The sequence below is a fragment of the Mus musculus genome, chromosome 17 (genome assembly GCF_000001635.26).
Source record: "Mus musculus strain C57BL/6J chromosome 17, GRCm38.p6 C57BL/6J".
In the NCBI taxonomy this organism is placed as follows: domain Eukaryota; kingdom Metazoa; phylum Chordata; class Mammalia; order Rodentia; family Muridae; genus Mus; species Mus musculus.
Genome location: NC_000083.6, coordinates 24742779 through 24760082, shown reverse-complemented (window position 1 = coordinate 24760082; position 17304 = coordinate 24742779). Strand labels below are relative to the sequence as shown.

Below are 17304 nucleotides of genomic sequence, written 5' to 3'. Positions count from 1 at the left end.
ACTGCAGTACGGGCAATTTTTTCACAACACTAAAGTTGTGAAAAACGTTTTAACTGTAAGTCATCTTAAGAAAGAGTATCAAAATTTAGAGGCGTAGACAGGCCCACTAGGTACCATCTAACAGAGCCAGGTGTAGAATATGTCTCCCTTCACCCTTGTCAGAGCCTGAGGTTGGAGGAGGCTATGAACGCCTCTAATCTGCATCTGGACCAACATCTGTCCAGCACAATGCCTTGGCGGTTGCTCCATGGGTACTGGAAGTAAAGTGCCAGCCCATAGCCCCAGTGGCCTGGTCCAGGGCAACTCATCTTGGAGAAAGCATCAGTCCCTCAGGTCAGCCCCAGACAGGAATGTAAACTCAGGAGCCACCCTGGACAAAGGCAGGGGCCTGCAGCCTGCCCAAATCCTTCTTCCTCTCCTGAGACTCTTCTTGGTGCAGACATTAACTGACCCAATGTTAACACTGCTAATGGACTCAAGTGACCAAAACAGAAGCTACAGTGACCTGTGAGACCTTTGGCTCCCAGTGAACCTTGACAACCAGGTGAGGTAGGTGTTGAGAGACTCTCCTTGTCCCCAATAAATCTCCCCTTACTGCTAGGATAAGGAGTAGCTCCAAGCATCACAGCCAGGGACAGGCCACAAGACCCAAGGAGTCATGGATACAAAAGTCACACACAGCCAGGTCCTTATGCAGACCTGAGACAGCGCAGGTATGACAAGGCTTATGTGGCCTCAGAGTTCATTATCAGGACAGCTGGAGGGGGGGTAGCCTGCACACACCTGGCCTCTCTTGACTATGAATGGGCAGGTGGGCTGCTGACAGGCACTTGTTCCTGCTCTGTCCTGGCGGAAGTGTACAGGAGGATAGGCATGGCATTCTGGGAGTGATGCCTGGTGGGCAGGGCCAGAGGGCTGGAACCACTTGGTGGCTGTTAGAAGTACCCACTCACCAGCTACCCACTGCCCACCTGCTACCCACTGCCCGGCTGTTACCCACTGCCCGGCTGCTACCTACTGCCCACCTGCTACCCAACACCCAGCCATTCCATTAGGCTTCCAGGTGGGAAGACGGATAAAATGAGGTGGTGGATGTAACACACACAGTTGGCCAAGCCAGCTCTGTCTTGCTCCACACTCAGGAGCCTGGAGCTTGTTTTTATCCTAGACATAGGGACAGCCCTGCTCAGCCTCCTAAGGCTGAAAAGAGAAGCTGTGGACAGCGTCCAGGGCCACCTGTATGTCACTGGGCTCAACCTCTCTAAGCCTTCCGTGTTCACCTCTGACATAGGATCAAGGACACAAGGACACTGAGTACCTCCCAGGAGATGTCAGTGTACCATCAGTGTCTGACAGAGGTTTCATGATGCCATCCCTGCCCACACCTTCAAGTCCAAGTGGAAGAAGACAAATCTAGGCTTTATTCCCTAAATACTGCAGTGAGCCAGCAGACAGACATAAATTAAAGGTACTGGGCCTTCAGGGAAAGGCTAGGCTGGGCCTTGATCAGTCCCAGCCAAAGTCCTGGCCAGTCATCTGGTAGAACTTGCGGTTGAATGGCCGGTAGAAAGCCTGCAGGCGCTGAACCACTGCCTCCGGCACTCGGGGGTGAGGCCGGCCCTTGGATTTACCCAAGCAGCGGGGTCTCCCACTACCCTGGGCCTTTTTGAGGCAGGGGAAGCCCTTAGTAGCATTGAAGTAGAAGTGCTTGTCAGTGACAACCCGTTTGAGACCCAGAAAGTCCTGTACACGGCCCACTTCGCCAGCTGGATCACTGACCAGGCGCTCACCGCTTACAAACAGGAAGTGGGACAGAGGAAAGTAGCGGAGCCAGTTGTCCAAGTGCTGAGCATAGAGGCCAATGCGCACAGCACTCCAGGCTGTGTCCACGGGACCCAGGCCGTGGCGGAAGGCCAGGGCACGGAAGCTAGGCAAGCCTGGGGTCTTGGAGAGTGTCTGTGCATAATCAGAGATGGCCCGGGTCACGGGGTTCCGCACCACCACAATCAGCTTGGTATCTGGGGACATGCCATGGATTCGGCGGGGAGCCTCCTGAGTCACAAAGTAGCTGGGCGTCTTCTCCATGGTGATCTGCCCATCCAGGGTCCGTGGCATTAGGCCCCTGTGGAATGGCAGGAGTAACTGAGTGATCCCAACATACATCTCTTCCAAAGCCATTTCCTTTCCCAGCTAGATCAGCCCTCCCGGGACCAGCAACCAACCCCTTCACCTCTGAGGAAAGCCCAGGCCAAGGAGGCTATCCTCCTCCTCTCTTAGGCTCACCCTCCTAAAGGGCTGGGTGCCCAGTGTGGTCCTACAGTTTACCCCGAAACCAAAGCTGCCCATCAATATGGCTCCAGGATAAACAAAGTGACAGCCTTGAAGGGTCCCCCTCCATGGAGTCCTGGTAACACCACACCACAGACCAACCCCTTCCAAAGCTGCTACACCCAGCCTTGACCAGACACCCCTGAGGCTGGCCAGCACAGTCCCTGCAGCCTCTTTACTGTGATCACTGACCATGAGTTAGGTCATCAATTATTACTGACAAATGTAACTCCCTCCCTCCCCTAAATGTAATTACATCCCCTCTTGACCTTTAGTTGTCTCTCTGGGCCCAGCTAAGAACATCAGTCACTAGCAGAGCCCAACACCCTTTTCAAAAAGTTAGTAGTTGGTTCTGATTTACCTAGGGCCTGTCCCAAGGTCCCTAGTGGCCCTAGGGTACCAGGAACCAGCATTTCTGAAATTATCTTCATTCTGGATAAGAGTCCTGGCCTAATCCAAATGTTCAGAGAAAGTAGGCTGACAACAGCCAAGCCCAAAACGGAGGGGAGCCCACACAGAGTGCCTGGCCCAGGCAGGCCCAGGCACCCTGAGAGGTGTCCTCAGGCTGCATTCGACAGCTTGTTAGTACACAGTGAGGTAGGGTAGGGCGGGCGGGGCTCCAAAGGCAAGCTAGGAACTAGGTCAACTGAGGCAGAGGCCATGGGGCTTTGAGAGAGACTCCTGTCCAGCTCTGACTTCAATCGTCTCAGGGATACTGTTCACCGCTTTCTGACATCCCAGGACCTACTCTGGCCAAGCTGACACTCAGGCCTAAGCTCAGCTTTACCAACCTACAGACCTTCATTCTCTTCTCTCTGTTCAGGCTCCCAAGAAGGCACAAATATGGGAAAGGCAAAAATGCACAGGGGCCATGCTGTGCTTGGTTTGAGGTGCTGATGATGGACGGGGGGATATGTGCATGCACCCCCATTAGATCAGGCAAGACTGATATCAGGCCCAGATATGGTGGTACATGTCTATAATCTCAGGACTCTGAGGACTGAGGCAAATATGATGGAGAGGAGAGGAGAGAGAGAGAGAGAGAGAGAGAGGGAGAGAGAGAGAGAGAGAGAGAGAGAGAGAGAGAGAGAGAGAGACCTTCAGCAAAATGACTGTAGAACACTGTAGTAAATAAGCAGGCATCTTAAGACTGTGAAGGAATAGGAAGTACCCAGGGGAAATGATAGGCCTCAGGCCTCCCCTGACCCACCTGAAAGAGGGGATTCCACAGAGCTTGTGTTCCCAGAGCTCCTGTCCCAATACTTGTACAGTCAGGACACATGTTGGAACATCACCCAGCCACTGCCAGGAAAAGTTCAACAGAGTACAACTCAAGGTCTGCAAATCAGTCCCAAGCCCTCCTGCAAACTTACCCTCCCTGAGCCTCAGAAGCCTTGCCTGGTGAGCTTGGAGAGAGAAGACCTATGTGTCTGGAGGGTGTGAACAAGCAGAGCGGAGCTCTGTCAAGTAGCTCCATGAACTGTACCTACCATTGTGCTCACCCCATCTGGTCTGCATTTCTCCACGGCTCCCAGACAGCCTGAGACCACACCCCGTTTGCCCAGCCCCTCCAGCGCACCACCACAACCTCTATATCCCACACCTCATTTGGGCCAGATCCAAAGAGCCCAGGGAAAACTGGTTACAGATCCTATCCCAGTGTCTGAGAGTGTTAGGGAACCAAGTCTCCAGCCACAGAAGCAAAGACTATTCCCAGCCCCTCCTCCTGCATACCGTGACATCCCCTCATATGGACTGACCCATTAAACCCCGGGAACCACAGGGCTTCTCCTACCTGTGCCCCTTCTTACCTCCTCTTGCTTTTCCAGAAAATATGACCTGACAGACGTCCCAAACCTTAAGATGACCACTCAGTGAGTAAGCTAACTGGACTAGTAAATGTTGCAGGATTTTGAGTGTGGTCAGGGCCGTGGCCCCCAAGATGGAAGACCCTTAAAAAGCCCAAGAAGCTGAGGATGTAATTCAGTTGGCATAGGATTTGCCCAGTATGCACAGGGCCTGAGTTCAACTCCTAGACCTGCATAAGAACAGCCAAGAACTGGGTATGGTGGCACAGGCCTCCATCTCTTTTTGAGTTTGAGGCTGGCATGATCTACACTGCAAGTTCCAGGCGAGCCACAAATGCAGAACTGGGACCCTGCCTCAAAAACCAAATCCCTTTGGGTGGGTGGCATGACTCAGCAAGTAAAAGCCTTTGCTGTGCAAATCTGTTGACTGCATTCAATCTCCAGATCTCACAGGGGGAAGAGAGGAGATTCCTAAGAGTTAGCCTCTGACCTACATGTTCTTGTCAGCATATTCATTCTCTCTCTCTCTCTCTCTCTCTCTCTCTCTCTCTCTCTCTCTCTCTCTCTCTCTCTCCACACACACACACACACACAAAGAGAGACAGACAGACAGACAGACAGACAGACATAGTGGTACCTATAATGAAGATATCTGTAATCCCCTGCACTGATGAGGTGTAGCTAAGGGGATGAGAAGTTTAACCATCCATGGCCACACTGAGAATCTGAGGCTAACATGTGCTACAAGAGACCCTGTCCCAAAAGTAGCAGCAACAAAGCCAAAGAAATAATGTAATGGAGAAGCAGAGAAGATAATAGTTGTGCAAAAAGCAACCCAGGGCCCCTCTGCTGAGTCCAGCAGATACACGGGTCACTGCCTGAATGAGGCAGATCACAGCCCAAGATGAGCAGTACCTCCCCAGTGGCTGCTCCTCTCCCACCTCCCTCCCTCAGCCCAGGTCCTGTGACTGGAGATACCACCATGGTATCAGGTGGTAACTTTCAGAGGCTCAGTGCATGCATGTGATGGGTTGAAGGGACATTACCTGAGAAGCTGCCACCAGAGAGCTATAGCCAAGTGAAGAAGACACTAGGCTATACAGTCCCGAATCCCAGACAGGCCACTTAGCTTACTCCACACTTCTGAGCAAATCCAGAGCAGCAAACCACAGAGGATAACCCTGAGTAGGGTGGGGCCTCGGGTCCCTCCCTTCCCCAGCATCCTCTGCACACTTCCACATGGATCCTGAAGCTGTGCTGTGTCCTGAACGCTCCCTCCTCCCATGCTGAGAACATCAGTGTTCCCGAGAACCTCTCCTCGGGTAGTACTGACCCTTAGAGGTCTCGAGCTTGTTCTCTCCCAAACCCGTTAAGACCGGTCTTAGTGCAAAAGGCAGAGTTAGCAAACGGGAGTACAGAAGAACCCGGGAAACAGTCAGTGTGCCACCCGCACTGACTCTCCAGGTTATCATGGCTCAGCTCGGGCTTGCAGAAGAGGCAAGCCAATATAGCCCCATTTCCCTACATGAAGGAGCAGGGGGCCCTCGATGCCTGCAGGAGGCGGTGGGCGGAGCCTGTGGGTAGTCACACCAGAAGGGAGGAACCAGAATCTGACCATCCACCAGGACATACTGCTGTACCTGGGGTAGTGCTCCCCACATTCCACTGCTGCATCCCAAGTCCTCCTGTATGTAGAAAGGACAGCTACAGAAGGGTGTATTCCAGTCCCCACCCTTGGGCTAAACCAAAGAGCAGAGTCTCCCTCCTCAAAGCCCAGACCTAACTTTCTTCAGACTCCAGCAGCTATAGAGGGCTCCCTGATGCAGGGTGAGGGAGAGATTCTTAGGGGTGGAAAGGCACTTTCTAGAACACTTCTGGAAACCTGGAGGCCCTTCCAAAATATACTTGACTAGTGGTCAGATAATTACCAGTACTTACCCAGAGTTATAGCAGGGAATGGACAGACACGAAGGGATGATAAAGTGACTGAGCTCCAAGTATCTCTAAGGCTGCCAAGTAGCTCCACCGGGATTATATTGATATAAACCATAATAATATATGGATATATATTAGTAGCTTAGTGGTAGAATACTCGTTTAGTACATTTGAGGCTTCAGGTTCAATTCCCTGACCCTCTAAAAAGGAAAGTCTACCTGCCCAGTTATCTCACTCGCTTGAAACTACTTTCAAGATAGGATCATGCCTCGCTGAGTCCCTTGGCCACCCAACAGGAGAACAGAGTTTTCTCTGAGATTTTCTAATTCCTGCGACCCTTGGCTATAGATGGCCTCTCCTTCGAGGGTCGCTGTGCCCAGGAAATCAAGGCTATTTCCCTAACAGGCTTGTTTTAGACCCAGTGCCCAGGATTCTACCCTACTCATCCTGGGTTCTAAGAAAGCACAGTCCAAGGCACACACCGACGAGGCGCGGACCAGCAGGGACGCTCACCGGTACCAGGCGAGGCCGCGATCATAGCACCTGTCGAAGAAGTGGGGTTCAGAGCCAAGTGCACGGACGTCGGGGTGCAACCGCAGGAACTCCAGCAATGCGCGCGTGCCGCCTTTCTTCACACCCACAATGAGCGCCTGAGGAAAGCGCCGGCGCCCCGGGCCGCTGGCCACCGGCAGGCCGGGTGCTCTCAGACGGAGGGAGGTGTGGGGCGGCTCGGCGGGTGCAGGAACCGGAGCAGGGGCGCGGGCGGCAGGTGGACAGCGGCCGGGGAGGGCGAAGAGGCAGTAGGCGCTTAGCAACAGAACTACGAGCGCCAGCGGAGCACGGAGAGCACGCAGTGCAGTCCCCTGGCCCGTCCCCGCACCCTGGAGGTCACCGGCCCCGCCGCCCAGGCCACCGCTACCTGCCATGGGGTCGCTTCGCGCTCAGGCTCGGGAGCGGGAACCGCAGACAGGTGCGCATCCCGGCTATAGTGCGTCGCCCGCTCAACCCCAGGGCGCCCGGCTTCTGGGTTGAGCTCCGCAGCCTCGCAACCCTGGAGCCGGAGAGGGGCGGGGCGGGGCGGGGCGGGGCGGGGCGGGGCGGGGCGGGGCCGAGACGCCCCTCCCCAGCCCTCGCCTGGGACTAGCGACTCCAGCTAACTTCCAGAGCGACCAGGAGCTATCCCAGCTACCCCAACACTCCTCCTGAGCTGGTCTCCGGTTCGCTTGGCTCCAAAGTCTTCGCTCTTACACTACGGGAATGCGTGGCGCGGAGGGACACAAGACTGGGCGAGTGGGAATCCCCGTTCTGTCCTTTAAAAGTCTATCTCTGCCCCTTTGGACCAGGGCGACAGGTGTGCGGCCTCAGCCCCTGTTTCCCGGAGCCAGGGCCTCATCACCGGAGGACACCGTGTCCAGGAATCGCCTGTGCAGGAAGGATGGAGCCAGGCATACATCCGGCGCGGAAAGGGTCCCCATGCATCTTTGAGCCTGTGACAGGAATGCTTGTTGCATTACTTGCCAACAGTCCACCTAGCCATTCATTAGGGTGGGAGCCCTGCCCTGTGGAGAGAGCTTGTCCGATAGTCGGGCCACCATTTTAAAGTCCTTGTATCAAATAGAGCTGGCCTCCCCAAGATGTCAGTGATCCCTTCGGGAAATTGCAAAGCGGTGACACGCCCCCTCGCCCCCCAGGAGTGAAAAGGCCTGTACTAGGAGGCAGGGGAGGCATCTGGGTTCTGTCTGTGGAGCTTCCTCTGAGCATAGTGAGATTCCCGGGGCCCTCACATGTGTGAAACCTACCAGACACTGCAGAAACTTCTCACCCACCCACCCACCCCCACCCCACCCACCCACCCCCACCCCACCCCCGCGCCTCCATGTCCTGTTCCTGGCTCACCGAGTCTACAAAGCTGCTTACTAGGAATGCAGAGGAGGAAAGACTCCATCCAGGATGCCGAATAAGTTGCCCTGACCAGGGAAAAGGTAACGGCGCCTCTTCTTTCTGCCTCTGTCCGACTTTCCTGGCTGCCCAGTCTAGTCCCTGCCCCAGTACCCTTACTCAGCCTCTGCCCTCGGCTCTGTTTATTAATCAGCAGTCCGTGGGTCTCATGGCATCTGAACAAGTCTCACACTGCAGGCTGCCTCTGAGGGACAGAAAACTCCAATGACCCACAGACATTTAGTTCCCACCCTGAGGGCAGCTAGGTACAAGGGGGACATGCACCACCCAAAACTAGTCCCAGACACCAGAGCTACATTTGCTTGTCAGGGCAAGCTGGTGCCAGCAGCCCTGTGGGCGGGTTTTTAGTCCAGCACTGTCTGGGAAGCATGTTAGTACATGTAGGGACCTAGGAAGTTCTTCTTCGGATCTAGCTGTAAATGGGATTTGTTGAAGACAAGCTGGTTCTCCTCTGAGCACTCCCAGGGAGGTCCCATACTGCCCGATTACACCTTCACAGTCTGAGTTGTCACCACTTGAGACTTAGTCCCTGGTAATCCCCCCATCTCCTCAGTGCTGGCTAAGTTCCTACCTCCTGCTGGTGATTTCCTCTGCAGGATGCCTTTCCACAGGGCAGAAGACTCTCCAGGAGACACTGGCCCGGAGCAGCTGAGAGTTTGGAAGCTGACTCTCTTTCTCCATCTTCCCTCTGGCTCTCTTGGCGGGAAGGGGTACAAATCTGGAGATCCCCCTGATGGCACCCATTCCCAAGCTCTCCAAAACTCCTAACATGGTGCTGGCATGCAGAGACTACTCAATACATACTGATTAGAGAGGAGAGGGTAGAAAAGGCATTCTGGAGGTGATGGCCAGATAAGAAGTTAACCAAATTCAGGCAGAAGAGGGAGTGGTAATGGCTGCTCAGCAGAACACAACAGCCAGAGAGATTGGAATGGGAATGCAAGCTCATCTTGCAAGGAGATAGGAGAGGAGAAGGGCCTATTAAAGTCCCTTCCTCTGGCCCATGGCCACAGGCTACGGCCACCATCAAGTCTTTGGGGTGATAGCTTTCTTGAGGTTCAGCTCACATACTATTCAAAACTAGACATCATTGACTTCCAGAACGTTCATCATGTTGTGCAAATATGGCTATCATCGACTTAAATGTTTATTTTAGATTTTATTTTGTTATTTACGTGTAGGACTGGATTTTTTGCCTGCCACTTATGTGTGCATACCACATGTGCCTAGTGTATGAGTATGTCAGAAGAGAGTGTCTGGTCCTCTGGGACTGGAGTTACAGACAGTTATGAGATTCCATGTGAGTGCTAGGAATTGAACTTGAGTCCTCTGGGAAAGCACCCAGTGCTCTAACCACTGGTCCCACACCCACACCTATCAATTTTAAAATATTTTTATCACCCTCCAAAAGAATCCTAGACCCATTAGCAGTCATCCCCTGTTTTCTCTCTTTCAGCATGCATGATAACAAGTCGCCAGTGTGTTTTCTGTTTCTCTGTGCTCACTGGTCTATCACAGACTCATCCAGAGTCTATCAGTTTGCCTCTGACTTCTCTCTGAGCACCACTATTTCCGGGGGCTTCCACAGTGTGGCATGTCAAGGCTCCGTTCCTTTTGTGTCTCACCTGTGGGAAATTTCTGTGGGTCCAAGGTACACCCTCTGAGTGCTGATAGACTCCATTTACCCTGAACCACCACCTTCATGGAGCGCTGGGCTTTAGGGAAGCCCTGAGACACTACTTAGGGGATGGGAAAACACAGTCTAAGGTGAGGGAGGCTGAAGCTGGGGTTCTTTGACTCCCAGGCATCCAGTCACCAATGGGGTGCTGCACAGAGGAGTCAGGAATGAAGGATCAGGGATCCATGGAACCCGCAAAGAGGTCAGAACTGGGTGCTCCCAAACTCCTGGATAGCTAGGTGCTGCTGGGTCAGGAGGAGTTGGGAAGGGAGTTGGAACCTGCGGGCTGAGGACTATTGATGGACGATGAACCTGGGCCAGGGAAATGGGGGATTCTGGCTTAGCTCATTGGCAAAGGTCCTTAACTTGGTGGTTTTCTGGAAGTGCAGAGAGGTCTTCTACAGGAGACTTAGGCTGCAGCTTTGTAGGCCCAAGGCCTTCTCCATGATCCCCACAGTGGTTTCAGTGGAAGAGAGAGTCCTTGGTTCTAAACTGTTTATTGGTTGTTCATGGTGGAAAATGGATGCATACCAACTTCTTTTTTTTTTTAAGATTTATTTATTTATTTATGTATTTATTATATGTAAGTACACTGTAGCTGTCTTCAGACGCACCAGAAGAGGGCATCAGATCTCATTACAGGTGGTTGTGAGCCACCATGTGGTTGCTGGGATTTGAACTTCGGACCTTCGGAAGAGCAGTCGGGTGCTCTTACCCACTGAGCCATCTCACCAGCCCCGCATACCAACTTCTAAGGGTGAACCAGAGATTAAATACCTTTTGCAGGAAGGAATGTCTGGGGAGGGAAGCTTATTGGCTAAACCCTAAAGGCCTCTAGATACCTCATGGGCATGGAGAACCCATGTTCTGGAGCTACGTACCACAGGTCATGTTTCCTAAGTGGGAAAAGTGTGGCCATGTGTTCCAGGCCAGGAATCTGGTAGGGAGCAGGGAGCTGCCTACATCTCAGATGGGTGCCTGGGTGCCAGGGACTCTGAACCCCCTCAACCGTACCAAGTTTCCTGGCACAGACCACTGCCCTACAAATTTCCACTTCCCAGTTATAAGTATTAGTGCTACTAGGAACATCTATATAGAAGGTTTCGTGTGGTTATGTTTCACTGTTCTTGAGACTCTTAGGGGAACTTCTGGGTCTTAAGGCAGTTCCATTTAACACTTTAGGAAGAGTCTCTTAGTTGCTTCTTTCTTTCTGAAGACTTACAATTTTAATTGTGTGTGCATGTGCGTGTGTGTACCTGTATGTGGGTATGTGCTTGTGAGTGTCAGTGCCCCAGAGGGTGAGGCATTGCATTGCTCTGGAGCTGTTGTGAGCTACCTGACATGGGTGTTAGGACCTAAGCTCAGGTCTTCTGCAAAAACAATTATACACTCTTAGCCAATGAGCCATCTCTCCAGCCCTAAAGAGCCTCTTTTTTTTTGAAAGATGTTATTTATGCCAGGAGTTGATGGCACACACATTTAATTCCAGCAATTGGGAAGCAGAGGCAGGCAGATCTCTGAGTTCAAAGCCAGTATAGTCTTCAGAGTTCCAGGACAGCCAGAACTACAAAGAGAAACCCTATCTCAAAAAAAAAAAAAAAAAAAGAGGAGAAGGAGGAAGAAAGAAAAGAAAGAGAGAGTTGTATTATTATTTTGTGTGTGTGCATGTTGGATTGTGTGGGTACACATACCTTGGTGCACATATGGAAGTCAAAGGACAAAGACATCATTTCTCTCTTTCAACCTTTACAAGGGTCCAGGGCATTGAACTCAGGTCATTAGGCTTTGCAGCAAGCACCTTTACCCACTGAGCCATTTTGCCAGCCAGAAATGCCTCTTTGGAGATAAATTTTGATTCCATAAATGTCCTTTGTGTTTCTCAAAAATAGGGTTGCCCAATTCCCTCTCCCTTGGGAGTCCAAGCTGTTCTCTATCTGGCTCCTGGCTCCTGACCCACTCTGCTGGCAGGACCCAGCCTCAGACCCTGCTAGCGTCTTCCTATGTGACCCAGGGATAGTGGATGCCAATCTCTGAACCACAGAGTCCTGGGAAGGTCACTTGCTTCCTGCTTTCTGGTTCTGCTTCTTCTGCTCAGAAATAAATGGGGGTTTGGGGGTCCTCATCTTAAGTGTCTCACAGAAAAGCTCAGCACTTAGGAGGCAGATATAGCAGGATCAAGAGTCCCAGGCCTACCTCCAGAAAACAAGAAGGGACTGGGGCTGTGGCTAAGTTGGTTAAGTGCCTGCCTAGCATGCCCAAAGCCCTGGGTCCTATTTCCAGGACCACACAAACGGGACATAGTTGTGCATTGCCCATATAAATAAAGTAAAGACGGGAACCAAGTGTCCAGGCCATCCTCAGCTACATAGCAAATTTGAAGCTAGCCTGGATTTCATGAGACTCTGTCTCAAAAGTAAACAAACAAACAAAACAAAACAAAACAAAACAAAACAAAACAAAAAGACTCAAGGAGTGTGGTGAATAATGGGTAGAGATCCTATATAGCCCAAGCTGGAGAGAATTCATGACTTACTGGATTTGTCTAAACAGGACAGCCAGGCACATGGTAGGTAATCTCTGAGACATGGGCCTCCCAGCCCATGTGTAGTTAAGCTCGGTGTAGTGGATGGAAGGGAGAGGCCCAAGATGCAGAACCACAGACATACCTCTGGGGAAGAAAGCTGACCAGAGCAGGCATGGACAGATGGAAATACCAGCCACCTAGCTCTGCCTAGGCCCCCACCAGAGACTAACTAGTTCTTTATGTGTAAGCCGTTTTCCAGCACTAGGGGTGGGCTTTGCTCAGGCAACTGTGTGAGCTCACCCTGACCCCGTTTTTTAGGGAATTTTGACCTCGAAATCTGTTCCCCAAGGGCAGGAATGAGCTTAGTCTGGACTCCTTTGGGGACTCCATACCTAAAATGGTGGACACTAGTGAGTGTTTTTAGTGTGGCTGTGTGGATCTGTCTGTCTGAGTTTGGTGTTTCCGCCTCTTTTTCAGTCTGTCCTCTCTTCACAGTGGGTACCCCCAGCCTGGGCCTCTCAGCAGCAGGGCAGGCATGCACAGGGCTGTCCCTCTCTGGAAGATGATTAATAACACTGCTCGGTTCTTCCCTCTGTGGGGGACTGCTGGGGGCATTAAACATCTGTGAGAGCCCTAAGAATCCCTCCCTTAAAGCCACACCCTTCATCCCCAGACCCACTCTTGCAGCCTGCAGAACCCAAGCTGGGTATGGGAATGATGGGGCGGGGCTATGGCCAAAGGGTGGGCCCAGATGTCCTTGATTTGTATGGGGTTTTTCCACTTTGGAGGCCGGATATGGCTCCATCCTGTGGAGTGGCCCTTGAGAGAAACCTGCTCCATCCACCCAGCTCCAGAGCGTTCTGTTGAGTTCGCCGTGATGGGAAAGGATGCCAGACAAGACCCCACCCTGGAGGAAGGGACAAAACTGATAGCAAAAGTGATTTAGGGGGTTTCCTTACCCTTGACAGGAATCCAGTCCCCTGAGCCTCCCTACTTTATTAACAGAGACCCCAGCCCCCACTTGGCTTCTGGCAAGAAGAGGACAGAAGATGACATCAGTGACAAGCATCTACCATAGAACCTGAGTACTCTATATTCCACGGACCAAAGATTAATGGTTTCCGTGTTCCCAATAGCCAGAGACTAGGGTCTCATTCCTGGTGCCTGGGGACACTGCACTGTAATAAAAATAGGTCATGGGGCAGACAAGCAAAAGTTCCCTTGGGTAGAAATAGTCACAAGCATGGTCCCAGGTCAGTATGAAGCCTGCCTGTGTCTGTAAGACTTGCCAGAGGTGTCCAAACCCTGTCATGAAGTGCTGCTCCAGTAAGTCACCTTCCAGGCACCCCCAGTTTCCTCTTGCAACTTCTTGGAAGAACTAGCCCAGAAGGCCATTGGCTGCTGTGTCTGCCTCATCAAGCCTGGTTCCCAGGATCTGTAACTGGGAACTCCATTGCTTCTTACAGTGTGTCCCAGATCATCTTGGCTTTGTGGCTGCTGTTTTGAGACAAGGTCTCACTGTGCAGCCCTGGGTGGTCTGGAATGCTCTTTTGTAGACCCGGTGGGCCTTGAACTCAGAGACCTTCCTGCTTCCCAAGTGCTGGGACTAAAAGTCTGTGCTACCACATCCAGCCCAGCTACAAGGATGTGTCGTGCATCTTTCAGGCTTGCAGCACCAGCTCAGAGAGGACATACTAGTGATCTTTAGATAGCTAGGTTAGGGTTAGAGTAGGCAGATGAGAAGAAGATCCCACACAAAAGGTTTCTCTCTACCTTCTACAGTTTCTTAGCTCAACCATGTCTGTAGGTGTGGATACCTTTCTGCACCATGGGGAGGGCTGATCATAACCAAAGGGCTCCAAAGCTGACCACTCTGTGGCCCAGTCTACCCAGCTATTCACCCCCCCACACCAGTGGTGTCCCCAAAGACTGAAATCTAGATGCAGGCTCAGGAGACCATGCTCTAACGATGATGTGCTGTTACCAATTCACTGGTTTGAGTCCTTTTGCTCTAAGGGTATAGACATGGACAGAAATGATGAGAAATCAGCTAGCTGGCTCTTCAAAGGCTGAGCTGCTGTCACGCAGCAGTTGACAGCTGTGTAGTGTAAACTCGTGGCGCCATCTAGTGTTACCTCATGGTTAGGTCTCCGTAAGTTGTGATTCCTTAGTCTTGCAGTCCAGGGCTCCAAAGCCTTTGACAGTAGCCAGCATTACAGCCCCTTGGCCTGGGGTGTCTGAAATCCATGGTCTCAGGCTTAACTTTCTCCAACTCCTCCTTCAGTCTCTTCTGTCTAGCTCTTTACAACTTTCTATCCTTCAGCCTCCAATTACTGCCCTATAGAAGTAATTTTATGTGGGGCAGAAATTCCCACTCTAACCCATATAGTCCTGAATAAAAGACACAGAAACATTTTTTATTTTTTATTATTTTATACATGTATTATTATATATTAATACACATATACATATGTATGCATGTATGTATGTATGTATGTATGTATGTATGTATGTATGTATGTATGTATGAACAAGCCTCAAGCTTAAACTGGGTGGATTCTGAGCTATTCTAACCTACATTGCAGTAATAGCCCCCTGTTACCTGCAGTTTGAGTGTTGACTGCTTGTTCTGCCCCATTTGTGTCCTCAGGGCGATTTTCTCTTGACCTTATGTTCATGGTCCTTCCCACCTCACAGCGACCTTCTTCCACTTCCTCTGCCCTCCACATGGTCCCTACCTGAGACCCCACACACACTCCACCTCAAGCCCCACCTTCCTCTCCCCTGCCCATTCACAGGCTCCGGCCTTTTATTGTCCAATCAGAGGTTATTGGGGAACACAATACAGCACATTTGTCAGTACAGTCAATGTCCGTCTCCAGACTGCAACCTGATCTCGGGCACAGAACACAGCATCTGAATACTCAGCGCACAGAGGAACCCCAATGCTACCCTTTCTTGCTTCTGCTCTCGTGAGTTCCCATGGTTGCCCAGCTGACAGTAGTCCCTATGACTGCAGTCCGAGAGACAGCTACGACTAGCCCCTCCCTCCTGTTGCCAGCGCCTTGGCCCCTCTACCTCTGCAGCGTGGGCTGCCATTTCACCCTCTGCCTTTGCTCCACTATTGTGGCCACTTTGTCTTCCTGTTGCCAGTTCAGCCTGCACTGCTGACAGTGAGCAAGACAAGACACTGAAGAAAGCCTTTTCTTGGGCCTGATGTAAGAAGACTAAGACTAAACAGCACAGTGAGTGAGTGAAAGTCTATGTACCAATCATAGCACACCTCCCATGCAAATGACAATTTATTCCTGCACCAATCACAAACTGTTTTGTTTGTTTTGTTTCTTTTGGAGACAGGGTTTCTCTGTGTAGCCCTGGCTGTCCCCGAACTCACTCTGTAGACCAGGCTGGCCTTAAACTCAAGAGATCTGCCTGTCTCGGTGTCCTGAGTGCTGGGATTAAAGACTGCACTGCCTGGCTATAGCCTGGTTGTTGTTGTTGTTGTTGTTGTTTTGTTTTGTTTTGTTTTGAACTCCCAGCACAGCAGATCTTCTGCTAGGCCAACAAAAAAGTGCTCCTTCTCTGGCCTGGATAGAGACGGTTATAGGATCATCTAGAACTCAGAGGTTTGTGGTAGAAAAGAATCTGGTATTAACTGTTTCAAACAGCCTCAGCTAAAACTGTGCCTTCTGGAGCCTGGAGCAATCTGCTTCCATCACTGTGAGCTTTGCTCCAACATCCACAGAATGTTCAAGCCAGCCCGTGCTGGTGTTAAGGGTAGTCTGGCTGGCTACTCATCTGGCCTTTCCCTCAAGGCAGCCAGGATAGCAAGGAAGAGTCCAATAGCTGCCATTAGGGAGTCAGTTAGGACAATCACGGGAGCATGAACGTCAATGTGCTTAGAATAAGGAGGTCTCACTGTTAACACTCACAGTGACTTTAGGAGAGGAGCGTCTGTGTACGTAGTCAGTTTGCTGGAGGTTGAAGAGGGGTCCAGAGGTTCTGCAGCCAAGGTCCACATACTTTTCCCTCCTCATAGAAATCCCAGAGCATGAATCCCCCTCCCCACCATCGAGACTCAACCACTGAGGCCATCCAGATCGGCAGCCCCTGTTGAGGTTCAATCTGTATGTATGTATTGTAATGCTAAATACACACACACACACACACACACACACACACACACACACACACACACACACACACACACCCGGTCTGGTTGCCTCAGGGATGAGAGAATCCTCTCTTACCCCAGTGAGGCTATGTTGTGACCTTGCTCCTTAATTTAAAACTATTGGTTGAAATGAAGATGACTACAGCCTATAGCTGGGCGGAAGAGAGGTAGATTGGGTTTTGTTCCCGGGCATGGGGTGTGAGGCCGAGACCACGAGCAAGAGAGAAGGAAGAGAGAGGAGACGACACCATGGAGTAGGTGAATCATAAAAACATGGTCATGAGGGTTGCCCAGTTGGAATGAGAGTGGCCCAAGCAGAACAAGGCAAATTGTAATTTGGGGTTATTGACAGGGAAGAAAGCATAATAGCATAGAGGGTTGATATCCATCCAGCTTTAGTGCTATTAAGGCTTATTATACCTGTAAAGATTTGTGTCTTTTATCTGGGAACTGAATGATCAAAGCTAGGGTAGTAACCCCCAATTAATATTAATTTATTACCACACCAAGCCCCGGCTGGTCAGCAGGCAGTATCACCAGAGCAGGCCCCACCTCCCTTCATTCCTGAGGGACATCTCAACAGTGGGCCAGACAAAGGAACAGCCAGTCTTATTCACAAGAAGGCCTTGAGCCCAGAGCATCTCCAGGTAACTGTTTCAAACTCCTGCAGCCCTGGCCTCTGCCTGGCTCTTCCAAGCTTCAAGACCGTCAAACCTGACATGCACCCTCTTCCCAGAGACTGAGGAATCCTCCTGGCTCTGAGACAGATGAGGGGAGACTAACATCTCCCTAGGGCTCTAGCAGACGCTGGGCACTGTTTGAACACTGTTAAAATCAAATCCAGTACAGTGGCGCTTGTAATCCTAGTTCAATCCTAGCATGAGACAACAAACACGGA

At 51.3% G+C, this 17304-nt stretch overlaps 1 protein-coding gene across 5 annotated transcripts; it reads right to left on the bottom strand.

The window, feature by feature from the left end:
• Positions 1 to 1392: 1392 nt before the first annotated feature.
• Positions 1393 to 7095, bottom strand: Hs3st6 (heparan sulfate (glucosamine) 3-O-sulfotransferase 6). Of its 5 annotated transcripts, none has more exons than NM_001357340.1 (3): positions 6554 to 7095; positions 3539 to 3630; positions 1399 to 2122 (listed from the first exon to the last, which is right to left on the bottom strand). In NM_001357340.1, the coding sequence occupies exon 3, from the start codon at positions 2113 to 2115 to the stop codon at positions 1507 to 1509; it is 609 nt and encodes a 202-aa protein (NP_001344269.1). In that variant the 5' UTR covers positions 2116 to 2122; positions 3539 to 3630; positions 6554 to 7095; the 3' UTR covers positions 1399 to 1506. The 5 variants fall into 5 exon arrangements, with proteins under 5 accessions (XP_030105708.1, XP_006524490.1, NP_001344269.1 ...); NM_001357342.1 differs by having other exon boundaries at positions 6585 to 7095; XM_030249848.1 differs by lacking the exon at positions 3539 to 3630 and having other exon boundaries at positions 1393 to 2122; positions 6554 to 6692.
• Positions 7096 to 17304: the final 10209 nt, after the last annotated feature.